At 49.3% G+C, this 22,217-nt stretch overlaps 1 protein-coding gene across 1 annotated transcript in view; it reads left to right on the top strand.

Annotated features, from left to right (window-relative positions):
- The window catches only part of LOC104374622 (alpha-2-macroglobulin-like), a 416,004-nt gene continuing 393,787 nt past the window's right edge, over nucleotides 1-22,217 (top strand). Inside the window, 24 exon segments of the mRNA XM_086610778.1 lie at nucleotides 1-210; nucleotides 1,530-1,713; nucleotides 2,775-2,934; nucleotides 3,827-3,882; nucleotides 4,395-4,415; nucleotides 4,739-4,907; nucleotides 5,632-5,716; nucleotides 6,564-6,687; nucleotides 7,951-8,065; nucleotides 8,299-8,408; nucleotides 8,918-9,076; nucleotides 11,271-11,498; nucleotides 11,700-11,763; nucleotides 12,256-12,398; nucleotides 14,249-14,398; nucleotides 15,064-15,231; nucleotides 15,862-16,009; nucleotides 17,738-17,846; nucleotides 18,193-18,421; nucleotides 18,689-18,821; nucleotides 19,468-19,589; nucleotides 20,829-20,880; nucleotides 21,383-21,466; nucleotides 21,835-22,011. Coding sequence (XP_086466904.1) covers nucleotides 8-210; nucleotides 1,530-1,713; nucleotides 2,775-2,934; nucleotides 3,827-3,882; nucleotides 4,395-4,415; nucleotides 4,739-4,907; nucleotides 5,632-5,716; nucleotides 6,564-6,687; nucleotides 7,951-8,065; nucleotides 8,299-8,408; nucleotides 8,918-9,076; nucleotides 11,271-11,498; nucleotides 11,700-11,763; nucleotides 12,256-12,398; nucleotides 14,249-14,398; nucleotides 15,064-15,231; nucleotides 15,862-16,009; nucleotides 17,738-17,846; nucleotides 18,193-18,421; nucleotides 18,689-18,821; nucleotides 19,468-19,589; nucleotides 20,829-20,880; nucleotides 21,383-21,466; nucleotides 21,835-22,011 — 3,193 coding nt within the window. The 5' untranslated portion in view covers nucleotides 1-7.

Below are 22,217 nucleotides of genomic sequence, written 5' to 3'. Positions count from 1 at the left end.
CATTCCGATGGGCCCTGGCCCCCAGCCCCGGGGATGTTTGCAGGGAGCGGTTATAAAGCGGTTGGCTCGGAGCGGACCGAGTGTCTGCCTGACCCACCGCGTCCCGCTCTGCGCCATGGGGAAGGATGGTCTGCTCATCAGACCGAACATCTTCCTCCTCCTCCTCCTTCTCTTCTTCCTGCCTGGAGACACCTCTCCGGCCGCAGAGCCGTAAGCCGTGCGGGGTGGGGGTGTTGGGGCAGGCAGGAGGTCCGCGTTGCGCTCCCGTGTTTGTTGCTTTGTGTCTTGTTCTCCGCCTGCTTCCTTTTACCCAGGAATAAAGCACCAGGGCTGGGTACAGTGTCTTCTACACCCAACAGCTGTAGGGATTCAGGGGGACCCAAAACCTCTGCGAAACAGATGTCAGTAGAACTTGGGGTGTGGGAGAGGGGAGAAGGAGGAGGGGAAGGTCTATGAGAACACCTGCTGCTGCTTCAGGGCACTGACAGCATTTCAACAGAATTTGCTGCGCAAAACCAGTTCTTTACTCAAAAGGCAACTTTTTATAAGTGTTTACACATTCAGTCTTTCTTAAGATACAGATTTTTGTGAAAAGACTGCAGAAGAATTCATTTCAGGTTGACTCACCTACTCCCAGGCTGAAACATCCGGGAGATGGGAGTGGTTTTGTGATTGATAATAATAAGAAATAAAAAAAAAAAAGGAACAAATAACAGTTCTGGTTTTATTTTTTAATCCACATTTTTGAGCCCAGCGGATAGGATGAAAACTCCCTCTCCCCCCGGGGTCCGTGGCACTGTGAGACCGTGACCGTTGTGGCCCGTGAGGGTGCTGTGCTGCGCTCCCCTTCGCCCGCTCTGTTTGCGGAGGAGCACGCGTTGTGTGTCCGCGGTCCGTCCGCGCAGGAGCAGCTCACCAGGGGCTCCTGACATCCCGCAGGTTTTCCCCTTTGGCTTTTCCACAACGTCTTTTCCTCCCCAGCCAAGCCAGGCTGTGCTGCAGGGCTGCCATCAAACCCGGGCTGAGCAGAGAGCGGGGTCGGGGTCAGAGGGGCCGGAGCTTTCTCCCTGCAGACCAGCTGGTGGAGATAAAGGGATGGGAACCTCCTCTGCGAGGAAGGCGAGCGGTGCTCGAGGTGGTCTGCAGCGTGTAGTCCGTGGCGTTTATTCACTAGGTGCTGGCACTCCTGGGGCTGCCAGATCCTCCTGGCAGCGTCCAGCAGAAGTGACAATCGACTTTTCCCCACGGGCGTGATTCAGGGTCCCAGGAGGAAGTGCTGCTGTTGTGCCAGAACTTGGAAAAGCACACCCCTCCCAGACATCTGCATTGAGGGTTTCCTGGGGTATTTTACTTTTGAGACCGGCCACTCTGCTTTCCCCTGCTGTAACAGACATGCTGGAAATCTTGTTACCCTCCTAGAAAATGCACCGCTCTCCCTGTACAGTGAAGGCCGTAGTCATCAGATTGGTTTGTTTGCTCTTTCTGTCCAGCCTCTGCTCCTCTGACCTGTCCTTCTCCCCTGTCCCTAGGCAGTACATGGTGCTACTACCCTCTTTGATACACACCGAGTCTCCTGAGAAAGTCTGTGTTCAGCTGACCCACCTGAACGAGTCCGTGACGCTGAGTGCCACGCTCGAGTATCAAGGGGAGAACAGGAGCTTGATCGATGACGTGGTGTCAGAGAAGGACGTGTTCACCTGCATCCCTTTCTCTGTGAGTATCCCGTCCCTGTGGGATGATCCCTTGTGCCCGGGATAAACTGTAAGGGCACTGAGTAGTCATGAACAGAGTAATGCTGTGTAGGTACTCGCTTCCCTCTTGGCCAAAGGTATGTTCATGTCTATCCTCGATACCTTCTCACTGCTGAGATCTCCTTAGGTTACCTGAAGGGGAAACGCTGGCTCCTGGACAGCCAGCCCCTCTCTAGGACAGGAGGAGGAGAGGCCAGGAGAAAGAAGTGGTTTTAGTATTGACTGCTCCTGATGATGGCTGTTTGCTGAACAGCTTCTTCAGCTGGCTCTCCACATCTGTCCTTCAACAGCCACAGATTGTCACCTGGGTGCCTTCAAATTGGGGCTAGAGCTTTTGGACCTCAGATACTTTTTGCCTTGTGGACATGGTACACTGAATTAATGTGAGAACATATTGCTGTGATTGCCTGTGTCTGAAAAGGAGAGTAAAGCAGGAAATTCATAGCTTAGTGTAACTGATAGCCCAGGGACTATAACAAGTCATGGGCAACCAGGAAAGTTAGTCATATGGTTCAGAGCACGGATTGTGTCTTTGGCCTGAAGGCTGAAGAACTGGTCTTTAGGGCACTGGACAGGTTGGCATCCATGTCTGGGTTTGTCAGATATAGGCTGAAGACTGAATTTTGTCACCTAGAGAAATGTGTATGGAGATCTGGCGTGTCTGGTTTGGAAAAGGAAATGTTCTGCAAGGACTAGGGACGTTATCTGAAAGAGGAGGGAGATTATTCCACTGCCCCTGTGAATGTCAAAAGGAAAAGGACAGAAAGATTTTGGTCAGGGCAGTAAGAATTTCTTACAATTGAGTGGCAGAGCTGGGAATTCCTTTGCTGCACAACCACTGCACAGCAGAAGGAATGCGTAGGAATATGGGACAAGACCAGTCTCTTGTTCTTGATTATAGTTTCCCTCGTCTCTGCATTGGGTCCATCAGGATTATATCAGATCTCTCATTTCCTGAAGGCCAGCTCAGTTCAGGAAGCCTTTAGAGGTGGTCGGTAACGCAGTCGCCTTCTTCCCCTCCAGCTCCCCAAATCAAACAGCCAGTTTGAACCAGTCACGTTCATCACTGTGGGGGTGAAGGGGCCGACCCTGCAGTTCAGGAGCCGCAAGTCGGTGCTGGTACAGAATTCTGAGAGCCTGGTCTTCGTCCAGACAGACAAACCCATCTACAAGCCCGGACAGACAGGTACCGGCGCAGGGGTGGAGATTTGCATTTGAAGCAAAAACTCGTGCTGAGCTGTTGGACTGTGCTGGTCGGACGTTGACTGCGTTCAGCGGGGCTCAGAGCAGCAATCCCATGGCTGTGGCGTGGGGTTTTAGTGCTCCAGGTGGGAACAACTTGGAGAACCTTAAGACACATGCACGTACTTGGGGCACCTGCACACACTCCCTCTGTCGCTGGGGGCTCTCTTGTTGTGCTCGGTGCAGGTCGGGGTCTGCGTTAAAATCAGAGACAGACTGGGCATTTGTCCCGTAGAGAACGGGGCCAAAAGCCAGACTAAGTCATGAAATAGCTTTCAAAGTGACAGCTGATTTTGCTCAATAAAGACAGAGAGAACTGTATAAACCATTTATTTCTTCTAGGCTGTTTGTCTCCTTAAACTTGGCCTGGGCAGGAACTAATGTCTAAAAGAGACACTGAGTTCTCTGTCCATCCAGAGCCAAGATGAACTTGCAGCCAACTGCTGGAATAAGTTGCTCGCCTTCATCCTTCCTAAGAAGTCATGAAGGATGAAGTTAAGCCTAGTTATAAAAAATTTAGAAGACTCATGTGAACTCCAATGTAAAAACGTGTTCTTGCAAAGTAGACAAAGGCAACTTAAATTTAACTTTAGTCCCGATTAATCAGATTCTGATGCCCATGGTCAGTACGATGTTCTCACTGCCATAGATTTGCTCTTAACATCCTCTTATTCATGTCATTTCTTACACCTTCTAGCATGACTTAGCTTTCTAGTGAACAGGATTTCTTTAGAAGGGAACAGCTCTGTTCTCTGTTGAACCGTTGTTTTTGCAACTGATGTCTTCTGGTCGGTGACTGCACTGTGGAACCTCACTGTCTGCCTTTCTCCATCAGGTCCTGATCAGAATTGTTTCTCTGGATCAAGACTTCCGTCCTGTGAATGAGGTGGTGAGTATGATACTTCCCTTTCAGTAGTTAATTGGCCTCAAGTCATCTATATGGGGAAAGGGAGGAAAGAATTGTCTTTTGGGGAGAGCTCCCAGTGCGCTGACATAGTTGTGCAATTCCTGAGTTGCCTCAGATCTTGTTAACAAGGTCTGTTCTTCAGATTTCTGCATAAGGCTGCCCTCTGCATTCTGGGGAAGAATTGGCAAAGTGCAAATGAAGGGAACACCTCAGCAGTGAGCAGATCTGCATTGTCACCTGCTCTTACTAGTACTGCAGGGCACGTAGAGGTGGTAATTTCAGCTGGCTTTTCTGTCTGAGACAAAGCATTGCCCCCTCTCTTGATGCGCCTCAAAATGCTCTGCTGCTCCATACCAGGGACCATCTTCCTTATCCCTCTGGGCGATCGGCTTGTTCCCTGGAACGTGGTCACGGCACTGGTCGTTTGGCTGCGTTTCTTCTACTCTGTCTTAATGTGCATTGTAAACATGCTGTTTCCTTTCTTCTTTTTCTAGTTTCCACTGGTCTATATCGAGGTATGTACGAGCGTTCCATTCGTGTTTGCATCTATCACACCTCAACCTAGGCAGCCTAACTACCTGTTGCCTCAAGACGATTCTTGTCTCTTTTGTTTATTAAGCAGGTCCATAACATTAATTTATTAAGCAGGTCCATAACATTAATTTGTATATACAGAGCTTTAGCTCATATGGTGGCAACGATATACTCTGAGCCCAGGCTTACAGGTCCTGCCACTGTGCAGCCCTGGGCTCCCCTCACTGCTTCTGCTGGTGCTTTGTAGCTCTCATTGCAGACTCCCACTGTCCTCATAGTCTCCTTGTGGTCTTATTGTCTGTAGGACCCAAAGAAAAACCGCCTGTACCAGTGGACAAAGGCAGAGTTAGAGGGGGGACTAATCCAGCTGTTCTTCAACCTCTCCTCTGAACCTATGCAAGGGACCTACACAGTGGTGGCACAGAAGGCCGCTGGGAAGACAATTCGGCATCCTTTCTCTGTGGAGGAGTATGGTAACCGTCACTGCAGTTTCCAGTTCCTAACAGCTAGTCCCGTGGGGCACGAAAGCTTAACTGAACAGGGTGGTAGATCTGACCAGGATGTCCAGCATGGCTGGAAAAAGTGTCTGTGTGTCCTCTCCCTCCCAAGCATCATCTCTTTCTGAAGGACTTGAGCGACCTGTCTCCACTCCTCCCTTAGCCCCAGGCCATGCTGTGCAGCTCTTCTGACTGCCCACCTCAGGAAGGCTCCTATCAGGAGGAACAAGTGTGCTTGGACCAGCCTGTCCACAAGCCTCACCTCCTTTCAGAGGCGACTTAAGGCCACAGCCTCATCTCCAGTTGGCTACACGCCTGCTGAGTGTCACGCTGTGAGCCCGGGTGTCCCCTGCCTGAGGCCCAGCTCTGTGTTTGTGGGAGACCTCTGTTGACTTAGCGCTCTGTTTTGCTGCGTCCTGCTGCTGTGGGACCGAGAACCTGTGTGTCATCTGAGAAGCTGCTGTGTTTTAATAGCTGGTGTAAAAATCCTGTCTTCTTACCTGGCACAGTGGTTGGCCGAGTACCTGTGGTTTTCTCTGCCTTCAGTGGGATGTGCAGGTGACAGAAGCCTCTAAAGTCTGACCTTTTAGATGCGAAAGGGTTTCAGGACATTTGTAAGAGTAGCCTTTGAGCAGCTCTCCTGTCTCATTCTTGCCTTATTCCCCACCACTTAGACTGTTTTCCTTTGATTCTGCTGCAGTGCTGCCAAAATTCGAAGTCACAGTGAAAATGCCCAAGGTGATCACCATTCTTGACGAGAAGGTGAAGGTGACAGTCTGTGGTCTGTGAGTGTCATTCTTTCAAGTCCTTCTTGGTTTCAGGTTTTTCTTCAGCTGCTGCAAGTACAGTTGAGGGACTGAGACAGGAATCTTCATTATATTTCTAAATAATTTTGGGGTCCCAGGACCAAACAGACTACATTTACCATTAGACAAAAGGCAACAATTATTGCTTGGGGCACTTTGTATGTAACATGTACAAACATATTGTTCTGGTTTGGGGGAGTTTTTTGTTTGGGTTTTTTTTTTCAAATTTTTTGAGTTATAGAGGATTTAAGACCAGCTGCAGTGCTAGGGAAGAGGTCTTCAGTTTTCTTTGCCTGGGAATGATGTTCTCACTGTGGCTTCTGCTTGTCAGTGCTGAGAGAAAGCCCTAGGTGATGCAGCTGCCCTCTTTCCTTTGGGCACCCTCATTCGATTCCGCATGGCGTGTTCCGTGCATCCTGCAGGGAGAGCCACGACTCGGGCTGAAGAACAAGCCAAAAGACCCACAGCATATGCATAGACAAACCAGTTCCACTGGAAGTGGGTGGTGGGGTAGATGCAACATGGTTCTCCAAGGTGAGGGGTACTCTCAACTAAATCAGCATTAGCGTAAATGATTTCTGCAGAATTATGTGTTATTCCTAGGGATGCAATAAGGACTGTAAGATTCAGTACTCCTGCCCCCGTTGCCAAGTTTGATCCTAAAACGTTACCAAATTTCTTTCTATTTCCTGTGATGACCCTGCAGTATCCTGGAGGCAGCTCTAGGGAGGAGCCCTGGCTCCACTGGGGGTGAGCTAGTCATTTTTCTTCAGCCCTCTTTCGTTCCTAACAGCTCTATTTTTCTTTCAATCATCCCTGCTGGTAGATACACGTTTGGGAAGCCGGTTCCTGGCTCCGTGAGCTTCCGTGTCTGCCGGAACTTTGAACGTGAAGCCGTCGCCTGCTATGGTGAAGAGGCTAAGGCAGTGTGCGACGAGTTCTCTGGACAAGTGAGTCGTGGTTACTCCTGTGGGTAGAGTGACAGGAGAAACTGGTTTGTGGAGCACACCTTGTTGGCACAGGCTTGCTCTGACGGAGTATGTACAAGCAGGACTGTGAAGAGGAGAGAGACTCCATTTATTTTAAGGAAGCCTGAAGGAGGAGAGAAGATTGGGTGTAAAATGAAATGTGGAAGGTAAAAATAGGGGGAAGGTCTGTGCAGGACGATGTATGTAAAGGCAAGAAGCTGCTGGAGAAGGAAGAGATGAAAGAAACACCAAAAAAGAGGTCAGATGGAGCGTAGAGAGTACAAGAGACAAGTGAGATAGAAAAGGCGTGAGCGATGAGAGCAGAGTTGGAGTTGGCTTACTCTAGAGTCTGTGGGATCAGAAGTCAGTGTTAGAAGCAAGAAGGGAGCTGAAACCAGGGGAGGGGTGATGCAGTTTGAGCAAGAAGGAAAGGAACATGGATTTAGCAGCTGTGGTTAAGACAGAAAAAAAACCCCACTTTTTTCACTCTTCAGACTGGCAAGCCTGCAAGAGCAAAACTGGATAGTTTTTGGAGTGTGGACAGGTGCAACAGTGCTAGCGTAACTGACAGGGGCTGGGGTAACAGCAGTTGTGGAAATATGCCAGGACAAGAAAGCAATCAGGGGACACTTATGGTCCTTGGGGTCTGCTACAGTGTAATCCCCACAGTGCTTCTGCCACCGCTGTTGTCCGTGCTAAAAAAAAATATGAACACTGCGGTGCTAGCCTCTGTTCCAGGCATCTCTTCCCTTTTCTGTGGAGGCCTGCCTTGTACCTGAAGATGCTGAAGAGAGGTGGCAAGCTTTGGAAATACTTTTCCAGCTGTCCTCTTCTTTCTACAGATACACAGGCTTTGGTTTACGTATCGCTCATATGACGTGCATTTTAAGTCAGCAGCCACGTTCTGATGTGCCTGATGCCTGGCAAACAATTCCTGTGACATGTGCTTGAATAATTCCCTGTGCTTCTGTATCAAGTGTTCAGAATTTCGTACTTCACACACACATACACAAAAATCTTCTAGGTTGGAAACTGTTGCTCTGATGTTGCTGCAAGTACTTAAAAACGCTCCTTGCCAAGTTATTTACATGCTTTTCTAGTTTTGAAAAAAACAACAGAGGGAATGATTTGTGAGGTTATGGGCTTCTCTTCCAGTTCAGAGCAATGCACGGTGATTAATTCATTAAGTTGGATAAACATTATATAAATGAGACTATAATGGTCTTGTTTGCTTTCCTCCAACAGACAGACAACTATGGCTGTGTTTCTGAAATGGTAAAGACCAAGTTATTCCAGCTCAAGAGAAGTAGATATGAGAATAAACTCCATGTGGAGGCTAAAATTAAAGAGGAGGAGACAGGTAGGAATCATCTGGATCGAAGAGCCATGTAATAAGCCCAGGAGAGACCAGCAGAGGGGCCTGCCAAGTAGGAACGAGGGAGAAAAGCAGACTCTTGCTTTTCTGGCATCCTCAAGTTTTCCTACCTGGGGAGCGTCAACAAAACTTCTTGTTCAGCAAAGGAGGGTTGGCCTGGAATAAAAGTAATTCTGGTCAGGGAGAGCCAAATTAATTTTTCGTGCTTCTTCCTGCAGGAGTGGAGTTGACTGGAACAGGCTTCTCCGAGATCACAGCCACCATTAGCAAGATCACCTTTGAGCATTCAGACTCCCACTACAAACCTGGAATCCCTTTCTTTGGGCAGGTAGGGAAACCGTGAGAATGGAATGCCGTGAGTGCCAAACGATCGTGCTGCTGAACCTCCTGCACAGACACATGCCCCACTCTGCAGAGCTGCTGGACCTCAGTGCTGCTAATCCCTGAGGATCTCCTCTCCTCTGCAGGCTCTCAAACCAGGGAGCAGCAGCGGAGAGCACAGCCCTCGTTCTGCTTACCCCTCTGTCCTTGTGCTTCCGCTTCTCCAGTCAAGGAAAACTCTGGTTTTCCAGTCTCCTGTTTAACAGGAGGCCTAAGGGGTGTGCGTGCATGTCAGTCTCCGCATCCTCTCCTCTGACCCAGAGGCAGAGATAAGAAAGGGCCAGAGACAGAAGATTCAGAAAGTTGGCTGCTCTCTCTGAAAGAGATGGATGATGCACGTGTAAAGTGCAGTGGAGGCTTCCTTGTCCAGCGTGAGCCCAACGTCCTTAGCGTGGTGGTCTGTTCAGGTGGCAGGCATTCCTCTCCTTCCATACTGTACTGGTTTTGCTCTTCCAGGTGAAACTAGTGGATGGGTCTGGTGCTCCAATCGCCAATGAAATTGTGAGGATTTCTTTACAAGGAGGCCAGGAAACCAACTACACAACAAATGAAGAGGGCAGGGCACGGTTTTCCCTGAACACTTCCACGCTGAACTTCGATACTGTTGGAATTCGGGTGAGTCCTGCGGGCGGAGGAGGTGATGAAGTGGCCCACAGTACCTCTGAAGCTGCTGCTATACAAAAGCTCTTAGCTTCTGGTTCCTGGTTGATTGTGCCAACCTTGATACCAGTGTGGTGGAAACAGCCGTACAGCAAACCAGGCTGCCATGTCACGGTTGCATTTGGGCTGTGAGTGTTTGATTTCTGCGGGGCCAGAGCAATATAGGGTTAGAAGGAACATCAGGCCATCAAAACAGTCCGTTCTGCTGTGAGGGATCACCAGCCTTACCTGGACAAATCTGTTTCAAGGGTGGGTCTAACTCCCATGGTGGAGTGCTGCTAGTGCTTCGCTGTCTTTTCAAGTCAATGATTTCCCAACTATCTCATCTAAATATCCTTTGTGGTCAGGTAAGGCAACCTGCAGCTTTCAGAGTTTAGCAAAAATTAAAACTAAAATGAAAATTAAATTTAAAAACCCCTCCTTTTTTTTTTTTTTTTTTTTTCCTGCCATATAGAGAAAAAGAGCATGAACCATTCACAGAAATTCTCTCCCTGCTTTGGAACTTGTTTATCTGGGAAAACTAAGTGCTGCTGAGCATCCTTTTGTTAGTGAAAACTGTAATATGTGTGTAATGCACACATCTCATAATATCTCACCCTGGAATAGGGCAGATTGTCTAGAATTATATTTGCTCTTCTCCCTACAATTCTCTTGTCACAGATTAAAACCATTAAAAATTGTGCAGAAGCTACCACAGGTGCTTGAAGTTTTCAGAACTTTGCAGGGTAAAGAAAAGGCAAGAATTCCCAAGTATAGTGAGAAAGAGAAGTAAATAAGGACACGTGACACGCAAGAAATGCTGAAGGAGCACCCTTTCAATGTGAAATATCTTCCCCTGGCTCTCATTTTTGAGACGGCCTGGACTCTCTCAGGTCTTAAACTTCCATTCAATTTAGGTTTTCAGTTCTCATGTGGAGACTTTTCCTCCTTTTCCTCCTCCTTTTCCTGCTATGGAAAATAGCATCCTTAGCTTAATCTTGGCACTAGTTACCTCTGAACCAAACAGTACTATCCCTTCTCCAGCACCAGTCATGAGAAGAAAAAGGAAAATCAGCTTCTCTTCTCTCTAACAGGGTATTAGAGAGGGCAAGGTATTAGCTTAAAGAGCTCTTGGGATGAAGTTGATAGTAAACCAACTGATATGATTCAGCTTGTTTCATAGAATCCTAGAATGGTTAGGGCTGGAAGGGACCTTCAAAGATCATCTAGTCCAACCCCCCTGCAAGGAACAGGGATATCTCCAACTAGATCAGGTTGCTCAGGGCCTCATCCAACCGGGCCTTGAACGTCTCCAGGGATGGAGCATCCACCACCTCTCTGGGCAACCTGTTCCAGTGTTCTACAACTCTCATGGTAAAAAATTTTTTCCTAATATCCAACCTGAATCTGCCTCCCTCTATTTTAAAACCATTACCCCTTGTCCTATCACAACTGGCCCTCCCGAACAGCCTCTCCCCATCTTTCCTGTAGGCCCCCTTGAGGTACTGGAAGACCGCTATAAGGTCACCCCGGAGCCTCCTCTTCTCCAGGCTGAACAGCCCCAACTGTTTCAGCCTGTCCTCATAGGAGAGGTGCTCCAGCCCTCTTATCATCTTCGTGGCCCTCCTCTGGACCCTCTCCAACTGGTCCATGTCCTTCTTATGTTGGGGACTCCAGAACTGGACGCAATACTCCAAGTGAGGTCTCACGAGGGCAGAGTAGAGGGGGAGAATCACCTCCCTCGACCTGCTGGCCACGCTCCTCTTGATGCAGCCCAGGACGCGGTTGACCTTCTGGGCCGCAAGAGCACATTGCCGGCTCATATTGAGCTTCTCGTCCACCAGTACTCCCAAGTCCTTCTCCTCAGGGCTGCTCTCGATCCATTCTCCGCCCAGTCTGTATTTGTGCCTGGGATTGCCACGACCCAGATGTAGGACCTTGCACTTTTTTGAGACAAACTCCAGCTTCTCTGGGAGTGAGATCATTCCCAATGATTTGGTAGGGATACCACCACCCTGTCTTGCGTCTTCCAAACTCATGGTGGGTTTTTTTTGTGGACTCCTTTGTTGCTTAAACACAAAAAATACCAAACCTTTAATAGCCATGAATTTTGGCTGCAGTTCAGCCCCCCGTGTTTGAGGATCTGTGTGTGTGTTTTCTCCTTTTCCAGGCGACTCATAAAGTACACCCCTACTGCTACGACCGCTCCTGGGTTGTTCCGTATTATGAAGAAGCCCATCTCCAACTGAAGCGCTTTTACTCTCCTAGTAATAGCTTCCTCAAAATTGAGCCCAAGTCCGAGACACTCAGCTGTGGCTCCTCCACCGAGGTCCCGGTGCACTATATCCTTACTCCAGGGGCCGTGGGAGACCAGAAGAAAATTGTCTTTTACTACCTGGTGAGCTTGCACCTGCCATGCGGTGAGGTTGTCACTGGTCATTCTGGTGGGGCTGGAGATGGAAGTTGTGGTTTGTGGTAGCAGGCTTTAAACACTTTCCCCTCATCCTTCATAGGTTATTTTCCCCCAAAAAGGGGGAACCTCTTTAAGGTTTGGCTCATGCAGAACCTCGATCACAGCAGGGTTTCTCCTTCCATTCAGGTGATGGCCAACGGAATCATTAAGCATGCGGGCACCCACGTTCTGGATTTGGACCAGGAAAGTGGTGAGTTCCTCTCCATTCCCAAATTGTTGCTGTCCTGGGAGGTAGGCAACTGTGGCAGACATACAGGCTGCTTCCATGTAAACACAGGGATCCACATCTCCATGTCCTCTAAGACAGGGGAAGAGTTTGAGGTTTTTTTTCTCTGCCTTTGTTGAGGCTTTGCACAGATTTGCTCTAATCCTCTCTACCAGTTGTCTTTCTTCTGGCACTGCGTTTCTGGGGCTCCAGTGCTCCTAAGAGACGTAGACTGATGGTCTGTTTTTAGAAGCTGTACCACAATTCAGCATGCTTATGCCCTGGAAAAGAGGACTTGAAACAGGCCTTTACAGTCAGACAGTGAGACTTACACATCTCTCTGAGCACCAGTTCATTCCACTTGCAGGCCTGGAGTCTCATCATGGTTAGAATGAAATTCAGCCAGACCTAGGACTTTGGCTGCTCCAAGAGCAGGTTTCCTGTACCTTAACTTTTTGATCTCCTTTCGTTTGCTAGCCAGTGGGGTCTTCTTGCTACAGCTGCCTGTGGAAGCTGATATTGCTCCTGTGGCCCAAGTGCTTGTCTACACCACTGGCCCCAGCGGGGAGGTGATTGCTGATTCAACCAAGTTCAATGTAGAAAAGTGTTTCAGCAATAAGGTAAGTGTCCACTTCTTGAGGGAGCGGCCATCAGGCTGCAGCGTGCCCAAGCTCATTTGTTTAGATTTAGCCTGGCTAAGCTCATCTATTTAGATTTACTACCACTGGACAAGCCACCCATCAATTGTTCTAGGTAGCTTCATTGCTTACTGGTTTGTGCTAGCTTGGAGGAGACCAACGGTTGGAAGAAAGGTGCTAGCAGAGACTACACTGCTAAAACCCCTCTTAGCAACTAGTCGCAGCCACCGATCCCACAGATGGTCCTGGATAGGAAAAAGGGAGGCTGCATGTCTTGTGTCATGCTGCAGCCCGTGTATTTCACTCCATTTCCCACAAGCTCATTCCCGCAGTGAGATGGCTGCTTGTGTGGTCACAGAACAAACCCAAAACACACAACCCCCAGTCCAGTGGGAGAAGCTAACGCTTTTCAGATCTTTTAGATCCCATACATCTCATCCTGGCATTTTAATGTCTGTTGTATGCAAACGGAGGTGAACCTTGCCTGAACCTGCGGAGCGATGCACAGTGGTGCTTCAGTAGCAATGTTAGACTGGAAGAGTGCAGACAAATAAAGGGGCCTTTCTGTGAGCGTGTGGACCATTGTCCTCTTCCAGCCCCACACATTCCTTATGCAAAAGAGTAGATGGATGTATGAGCAGCCCTAAGAAAAGAACATCCTCAAAAATTCCCATCGGAACTTCAGAATAGTAGACAGGACACTGCTAAAGGCAATCTCTTGTCCTTCTAAAACCCAAGCTAAATGAGTTCTTGAGACTGGTGTCACTGTAGGAGCTTGGTCACTCGAGTTTTATTTATATATTAAAGGTCACGTGCACTGCATCAAGGTCTGGGTGCAAGCCGAGTGCCAAGTGATTTCCATGCTTAGATACGGCTTTCCTCTCTGAAAGCATCCTGAATTCAAAGCTGTTGTCAGGCCAGATAGGACGGACTTGAGGCTATCTCTATGCTGGACGGTTTTTCTAGAAGCAAGCTTGCTACAGCCCTTGTTCTGCCGTTTCCTGAAGAATATTGTTTTTGCAGTCTTGAGATCGTGAGTCCACCCTGGGAGCGGTGGGGATTGTCAGCAGAAGGCCTGCTGTGGTCTGCTAGAGGCACGAGGGAGACTGGGAGCTGATGCTGCTTTGTCAGGCAACATGTTTAATCTGAAGATGCTTCGATCGTTGCGTGTTAGGGGAGGGTTTGTACTGCTGAGGAGAGGGAAAATTTATGCAGGTCAGCCATCTTATTACAAAATCACGATGGCAACAACTTCTGCTAGCAAGAACTTCCAGGGCAGAGGTTGGCAGGGGGTTGTTAGAGTTGTGCGTTAGGTTTTCGGGAAGGCACACAAGTCTGGCAGGCGTCAACCAACACGTCGGTTCTTCGGAATCGTTACCAGCTAGTAGATATTGCAGTATTGCTCCAGAGCATCCCTGCTTCTCATGTTACCAAAGAATGTGCTAAGCAAGGTCTTTGCAAGCCTGTTTTCTCTCCATATACAGTATCTGGGTGCAGTACAAGTTCAGGACCATGCCCAGCTGCCTGAGCAGATCTGGCCGCTCTGTGGGATTATCTCATCACATTCACAGTGGCCTTAAAACTCCAAAACTACCTTAAAAGTTTTATGAGCAGCTGTGATGCTCGAAGTTGCCAAGAACTGTTAGTGCTGATTGCTCTGGCACCGAAGGAAGGAAACCCAGCTCTGCAGTAGCACAGAGGGAGAGGGTGGGTGGGTAGGTGGGTGTGCATGTCTGCGTGGGCTTTGTTGGGTCAGAACTGATACACACAATGGGAGGGAAAAGTCCTACAAGGGCAGAGTGTCTGTGACATTGCTTCTCTTGTGGCTACAGGTGGACTTGAGCTTCTCTCCTTCTGAAGGCCTGCCTTCCTCTGACGCTCGCTTGCTGTTCAGAGCCTCCCCGAACTCCCTCTGCGCTGCCCGTGCCGTGGACAAGAGCGTTCTCCTCATGAAGCCAGAAGCTGACCTGTCGCCCAGCTCCGTAAGTGCTTCGTCTGCGGAGCAGCTCGGAGCCTGGTCAGAGCAAGTGATGCCCAGTGCTGGGGTGGGAACAGCCGACAGCCCCTCTGGCCAGTGCTGACCCGGGAAAGCTGCCCTGTGCTGCTTCTTGTCCTCCTTCAGTGAGCAAAACGCTGAGAACCAGGCAGCAGTCGTTATTTGGGATTTTGTGCGACTATAGGGATGGAAATTAGGAAGCTCTTTTAAAGCGACTGCTTCTCCTGGCCAGAGCCAAACACTGTTGTGTGTCTGGTGATGCTTTTTCAGTTATTCTCTCCAGCCATGGATTAATTTTCTATGGAATAGCGTCTGGAAGTGTCAGAGAGTTTATTCCCCTCATGCCAAGCAGCAAACGACAATCCCTGAGTAGGGACGAAGGGCTGCAGCTGGGCTGGCCAGTGTAATCTTTTAGATATTTGAGCCATAATAGTGAGAGTGACATGCTGTCCAGTACCAAAAGAGGCAGATCCAAATTTAGATCTCTTTTTTGACTCCCAAATTCCCATTGCCCCACCACAAGGAGGACCATGGCAAGGCAGATGTATGTACAGGTGATGTGACTGTTACGATGCTGCATCCAAGTCCCACAGTTGTGTGTTGTGACAGTGGACTCTGAAAATGCCGAATACCCTGGCTCGTTCTCCCTAGGTGTACGGCTTGCTGCCGGGGAAGAAATTGCATGACTATAGACATGGTCCAGAAATGGACTTGGAGGATCCCCTGGAGAACTGTGTCCCCTTGAAGACGATAACTGTGAACGGGATCACCTATTCTCCAGTAGAGACGCAAGAAGATGACGCTTACAGCATCCTAAAGGTATGGCCCTCTTGCACGGTTACGGGGTGGCATGGGAGAGGTGGCATGGGAGAAGGACTGAGAATGCTTAAGCCTTCTGGGCGTGACACAAGATAACAAGGGAAAGATTTGTGAATCTGAACGATCCGACAGTCATTTTTATCCAGAGGCATGTTCAGTCAGGGTCATAAGTTTCACCTGTCTTGCCAGCTTTGCTCCTGCCTTGCTGGAAAAGGAATCAGTCTCAAAGTTTTCTTCTTGCAGGAAAAGCTTTAGGTTGATGTGAAATGAGGTTCTAACAGGAGGTAAATAATCCTGTGCCATTGCAGTTACCCCAAATGGATCAATACAGTCCTTGAGCTGCATTGTAGCCACAGACATTTCCTCCAAGAGAGAAAACTCTGTATCTACTCCCTGGCTCATCCTGACCCCTAGGCTGGAATTGAACTGGAACCAGTGCCCAAGAAACAGAGGGGATTTATCCTTTGGTCTCTCTGAGCCACCCTGGCACCCAGATCAAGGTTGGGGGGATCATTTCAAGGCGGTAACAGCTTCTCCGTTCGAGGAAGTAAAATACCAATGTCAGGTCTGCTGCGTGAACCTCAACAGGAATCAGTGACAAAAGCACCATGTTGGGTTTCTCTCCCATAGGAAATGGGTTTAAAGGTTTTCACAAATAGCAAGGTGAGGAGACCTCGGTATTGCAGCACTGAGAATTACATACCTGAAGGAGCTCGCCTTGCGTTACCTTCCGTCATGGCTGGAGCACCTATGCATTTGATGAGGACAAACGAAAGAGGTAAAGGAACTGGCTTTTGTTGTCACGTGTGTTCTGAACAGAGATCCTGTCTGTATTTTGGGGTGGATACTTAAACGAGAGCTGGGGTTGTGGACTGAACCCTTGGAAGTAGTAGTGAAGTGGTGGGTTCACAGATGTCAGCTTCTGCACGAGTGTAGCGCTTATCTCTCTCGCTTGCTTATGGAGGTCTACAGACTAGCTTTGGTAACTCCACAGTCAGCAGAACCAGCTGGTTTTCAAAGACTCTGGCAGAGCAGAGGATATTATTGTGCTGCTGAATTCCCTGTTCACTGGGCTTTTACAGTAGACTTCTTTTCCCAGATATCACTTAAGGGGGGTCTCCAGTACCATTTTCAGTCCTGTCCTCAGTGACTCATCCAGTTTTATGTATGAGCAAAACCAGATGTAGCTGATGACAAAATTTTCAGTGACAAGTTGGTAGCCTTTGGGGGGCTTAGACTGGTAAGATGCGTGTGGTCGAAGCCCAGTCTGAAATGGACCCACCCCATTTCTAAGGGCTACCTCAGCTCTTACACTGTAGCTGTTTGGCTGACAGAATTGGCCATATCATCCTCCAGAGTCTCACATTAAGGGAAATGTCCTGCAACACCTTAAGTTGTTCTGCCTGGATAACTGATTCCGAGAGTTTTCCCTTGGCACAAGAACCTATGCTTTTGTACACGTCCATTTTTACGACAATTTTTGGCACGAGTTGCTAAGATGCAGGATAGATGCTTTTTCCTTATTTTAAACCAAACTAGCAGTAAGAAGGCCGAAATTCCACGACAGACAAATAGAAGCAAGCCACCTGTCACTCTCGCTAGGAGCTATGTGATCTAGCTCTGATGATGTAGCATCTTTCCCTGCTGCCCTGAGATCCTCCCCGACTCCGGAGGTGCCGGTTGCGCAGGCAGTATGGATACTTGCTAGCTACACAATTTTTATCTAAGCATAGAAATTAATTTAGCCAAAGTAAAGATGACCAAAACTGGAATTTGGTAAAGAACTCTTCTTCTTTTTCTATTTGGGTAGATTTCTCTTTCTGTTTGTAAAAGCCAAGCAAACCGAGTCCCACCCCATCTTTGTTTCCCAGTTGCTCAAAACCAAAGTAAAACAAAGGCTTGGTTTTTTACCCAATTTCATCCCAAACTCAGAATATTTTCTTGGGAATAATTTTTGCATTTGAAAATTTTCCTTTAGTCAAAAAAGCCCCAAACTCCAACTGCATGTTTTTAGTTTGAGCATCTTCAGCCTAGTTCTTGGGGAGGCCGTAGATGTGGCAGGGAGGTGGTTTTCTGAGTCGCAACGACCCTACAAAACACACTGCAAGAGGGGTGTTCTGTGGCTAGCTGGCCTGATAGGATGAAGGACATCATGTTAAGACTGTGCCTGAAAGACAAAAGGCTGCTTGCACAGGAGGTCACAAGTAGCTCTTTGCTCTAACACCCATGTTTTAACCACGTGAGGTGTTGCCCTGCATACTTTGAGGTTCACTGGAGGCCAGTGGGACATACTGCAACTCCTGCTCTTGCTAAGGAACCCTGACCCTGCAACTTCCCTGCAGTCGGTACCAGTGCTCACTACGGCCACCACGGACACCTGCTGCCAGCACAGCTCCTGATTGTCACGTAGATCTGCCGCTTCCTCAGGCCGAATGTGGTGCTGATGTAGAGCTTGCTCGTTTGAAATTATCAGTAGTTGATGTCTTTTCCTTCTCATCACATTCAGTCCTTGGGGCAGAGGAACATTATGGCATGTCAAGCGCTCCTGCAGAGCTGACAGAGACAGTCCGAAAGTATTTCCCAGAAACTTGGATTTGGAGTTTAGTATCCATAAGGTGAGTGCCTGGGGCTGGTTCCTTCCTTTTTAATGAAATTGGGTTTATAAGGTGAAAACGGGAATCCCCGCATGTTTGCTAAGCCTTTTCAATGCCAAAAAGCTCTTGGTTGTTTGTAGACATCACTTGGCAGTTCTCTGAGATGGAATTCCCTCCAGCCGTGGTGAGGTTTGTCCGGGCAGTGGTTGTGGGTCTGGAAGATGCGGGGTGGCCCTGGAGTAACAAGCACCCTGTGCCACCTCATTCGCACAGGCAGTGCTGTTCAGTGGGCCGAAAGGGGTGCAGATGGTCACCAACATGCCATAAACCCATCCCTCTGTCCTTGCTGTCTGTGCTTCATCACCAGCTCTGAGGGAAACGCTGATGTAGGGGTGACCATCCCTGACACCATCACCGAGTGGAAAGCCAACGCGTTCTGCACGTCAGCAGAGAGGGGCTTTGGCCTGTCCCCGACAGTGTCCCTCAGAGCCTTCCAGCCCTTCTTCGTAGAGCTCACCGTGCCCTACTCGGTGGTGCGTGGGGAGTCCTTCACGCTGAAAGCCACCGTTTTCAACTACCTGACCGCCTGCATCAGGGTAAGGATGGTTTAAATCTTCCTCTGTACTTGTGTGCCTTCTTGTACACCTCCTGCCTGCACCTGGCCTGCTTGTCTTATCTCTGAGTAGCCCTAGACCCTTCACCCCTGAAATTCTTATGTTATTCCTACATACTCCAAACGCAGAACCCACAACTCCAGCTCCCTGCTCCTGTGCTGCTGAAGAAATAGCTGTTGCTATGGCCTCCTAGCTGCCTGTCTCTCGTGATCACCCTTCCTTGATTGCACCTCTCTCTACAACTGGCAGGTCAGCGTGACTCTGGCTCAGTCTCCTCATTTCCTGGCTACTTTGGTGGAAAAGGAGGAAGACTCTCAGTGTCTCTGTGAGAACGGGAGGAAAACTGTGGCTTGGCTGGTGACTCCCAGATCTCTAGGGACGGGTCTCGGGGTGCTAAAACTGCAGGGAGGGTTTCTCTGTGCTGTTCTCCCCGTTCAACATCGGGTGTTAGAGCAACACAGTTTCCTGGGAAGCATTGCAGCTGAGTGTCCGTCTCATCTGGGGTTATTTGGGAGGACAAAGGCTGGTGGACTCAGTGTCCAAGGCTCTCTCTGGCACCACATGCAGTACCATCAAGCCTTACAGTCCTTGGACAACATCTGAAGCCAGAGACATTGCTGGCGAGCGGGGATGCTCTGTCAGCTCCGTCCCTCCCAGAAATTAGGCTGCCCCATAAGATCTTCCTGCTTTGTGTTCACTGTTGTTATGTGCTGTGGCAGCAGCTGCGGGGTGCGTGTGGGGTGGCAGGGTCATGAACAGCAGTGAGGCTGGTGAGCCCCACCGCCCTGCTGTTGTCAGTTCTGGAAAAGAGTCACCAAAATAGAGTCCCCTTTCGATGGCAGTGCAGCTCCTCTGCTCCAGGATGGATTCTGATACAGCCAGCTCTGTTCTCGTGGGAAAGCAGCAGGGCCCAGGTGTGATGGGAAATCCCCACCCAGTGGGCCTGCAGCTTGAAACTCCTGGAAGTGGCAGTGACTCCTCATACCTGGCGCTGCCCGGCAAGGCTGGCTGACCCCTCTTTCCTCCAGGGCAGGTGGAGTTCTCGGTGAGCACCGAGGCCCTGCAGAACCAGCAGCCCTGCGGGAACGCCATCGTGGAGACCCCGGAGAAGGGGCGGAAGGACACGGTCATCCGACAGCTGCTGGTGGAGGTACGTGGCTGTGGGAAGGGGAGGACTGAGGTTGCCCACAGGCTAGAGTGTACGCTGTGATGCAATCGGACAGGACGCTAGGTAATCTCACCTAGGCTCCCTTTCCCAGGAAAGTTTGGAGCAAATGATCTCTCGAGGTCCCTTCTAACCTGCGCTGGTCTACGCTTCTGTGAGATCACTACGCAGCGTGGCAATATGATGGTCTTGGATAATTTTTATTCTTTGGCAGGGCTGCATAAAGACTGCAGCTTAATAGTGCTGCCTGATGTACTTTCCCTATTCCCTACCGTAGCAGGACTCCTGCTCCAGTCCATCCTTCCCTTCACCTCCTATTTCAATACACCTGCTTTACAGCCTCTCTCCTCCTGGTTAAGTAGCCAGGGAAACTGCCTCTTAAGCTGAGCGTGATGCAGTTCCAGTTTGCCACCATAGTCTGGCACCAGGATGAAGGTGGGAGATTCACAAGCACCTACGGGAATCCGATGCCTGTAGAGAAGTCCCCTCAAAACTCCAGATGCTATAAAAGCCCATGGAAACATGTTAAAATTCGACAGCTTACCCATTTCCAGCGGCAAGAAAAGTCGCTGATGCGATGCAGTACGGTGGGAAATGTTACGTGGCAGTATTGCACATCCTTCATAGGAAAATGCTGGTTTATTATACTGGGTGTAGAGATCTGGCAGGTAGATTCTCTGTTCTTAGCTTTTCCCTGTACCATAAAAACCGTTACCGTCTGCCTGCTGCGTCGTACGGTGTCAGCAGTGTCACCAGATGTTGCAGTGTACAACGTCTTCCCTTTCCGTTAGCGATGGACAGAGGGCTTTTCCCTAAAGCATCCGCAGCGTTATGATAAATAGCACTGCAGACATCTCTTCAGGACAGCCCTCTAGAGCAACTGTGAGCTTCTGCTAACAAAAAACGCTGCAGTCCTCTTCTTACAAGGATGTTGAGCACCTCTTGTCACGTATGATAGTTGCAGGTCATCCATGGGATAGTCCTGCAGGGCGTCCCTTTCATTTTCCTGTCCTTGCTCCACGTACAACACCAATCCCTTAGGATCATGTTTGTTTTACTTGCTTAAATTATTATTTCAGGGAGTGTTTGTGACTGCCTCTCCTCCTGTTCACTCACTTTTCTTTTCACGTATTCCCTGTGTCCTTCTTGAGGATTCCTCTGTCTGTCTCTACTTCTTGCCTCACTAACTTCTCACCTCTCTTGATTTCCTTCATCCCACCCAAGCCTGAAGGAGTTGAGAAGGAAACAGCTCAGATCTCGGTGCTCTGCGTAAAAGGTAAAGCCCTGTCTCTCTCCGCCCTCTCCGTTTGTCCCCGTGTGGTTTGAGGGGTGGGATGTGCCTGGAGGAGGGAGATAGTGCTGCCTCTATCCTATTCCAGAGAGGCTGATATTTTTAGGTAATCAAAACATGCCCCATCAGCTGGGAGCCTGAGATGTAGAACAGAATGGAGAATGGCCCATCAAGGTATGAGCGAGGGCAGATTTAGCATGACCATTCGCATCCTTGTGCTCTTGTGTGCTGACACTGGAGTCACCAGCGCTGCCTCCTGTTTTCTACGCACCCAAGAAAAAGCTGCCGGGGCGCGATCTACAGTGCCTGACAGTGGCTGGGGTGGTTTCATGCAGGGCTTGCCTTCTAGCCAAGGGAAAACCAAGTGACTGAAGTCAGGGCATTTCTAATAGGAAGTGTTCCTGTTGTTTCACTGAGGCCCCCTCCCCTTCCATTAGCCGTTTCTTGGGACTGCCCTGAAGCTGTTTGGGTCTTGTTTCTCTCTCAGGAGTGCCTGTGAAAGAGAAGTTTTCCCTCTTGCTACCCTCAAATGTGGTACAAGACTCAGGCAGAGCGTATTTCTCAGTGCTGGGTGAGTGAGCAGCCTGGGAGAAGAACCTTGTGCTGTTTCTGCCCCTCACAGCTTTTTCTCCTCGTTTCCAGCACACCTCAATCCTGTCTTTTCTCCCTTCTGTCTCGAGCGGTTTCCCTTCCAGTTGTGCTGTTCCTTTTCCCCTTTCTGCACGTCCTTTTGTTAGTGCCCTAACCTTCGTCTCATTTCCCCTTTCCCTGTTTTCCTTTTCTCTGCTGTGCTGTGTTTCATTCCAGGATCTTTATCAATCCAGATTTTCTTTTGTTTTTCTCTGTCATCTCCTGCTTCTCTCGTTCAGTAGCTCCCTCCGATTCTGGCAGCCAGCCCTGAGTGTTGTTAATATCCCTCTGGTATCTCCTCTTCCCCAGGGGACATCATGGGCACCGCCGTGCAGAACCTGCACCAGCTGCTCCAGATGCCGTTCGGCTGCGGGGAGCAGAACATGGTCCTGTTTGCGCCCAACATCTACGTCCTGGACTACCTGAACAAGACAGGGCAGCTGAGCGAGGAGGTCAAATCCAAGGCCATCGGATACTTAGTGAGCGGTGAGCTGGGACACGGCTTTTGCTTCTGCTTTGGCCTTTTCCTGATCCTGCCTGAGGTGGTTGTGTCAGATGTTGGCCAGACGTGGAAAGAGAGCTTTTCTGATGCACAGGTGGTCTCTGCTGTGTGCCTGAGAACAGCCTTCACTGCTTTTTCCTGTGTTATTTTCTGTTGCTTAAGCATTAGGGTACCTGATCATTGCACCGTT

The sequence above is a fragment of the Tauraco erythrolophus genome, chromosome 4 (assembly GCF_009769465.1).
Source record: "Tauraco erythrolophus isolate bTauEry1 chromosome 4, bTauEry1.pri, whole genome shotgun sequence".
Lineage (NCBI taxonomy): Eukaryota > Metazoa > Chordata > Aves > Musophagiformes > Musophagidae > Tauraco > Tauraco erythrolophus.
This window is presented reverse-complemented; position numbering and strand designations above follow the sequence as displayed.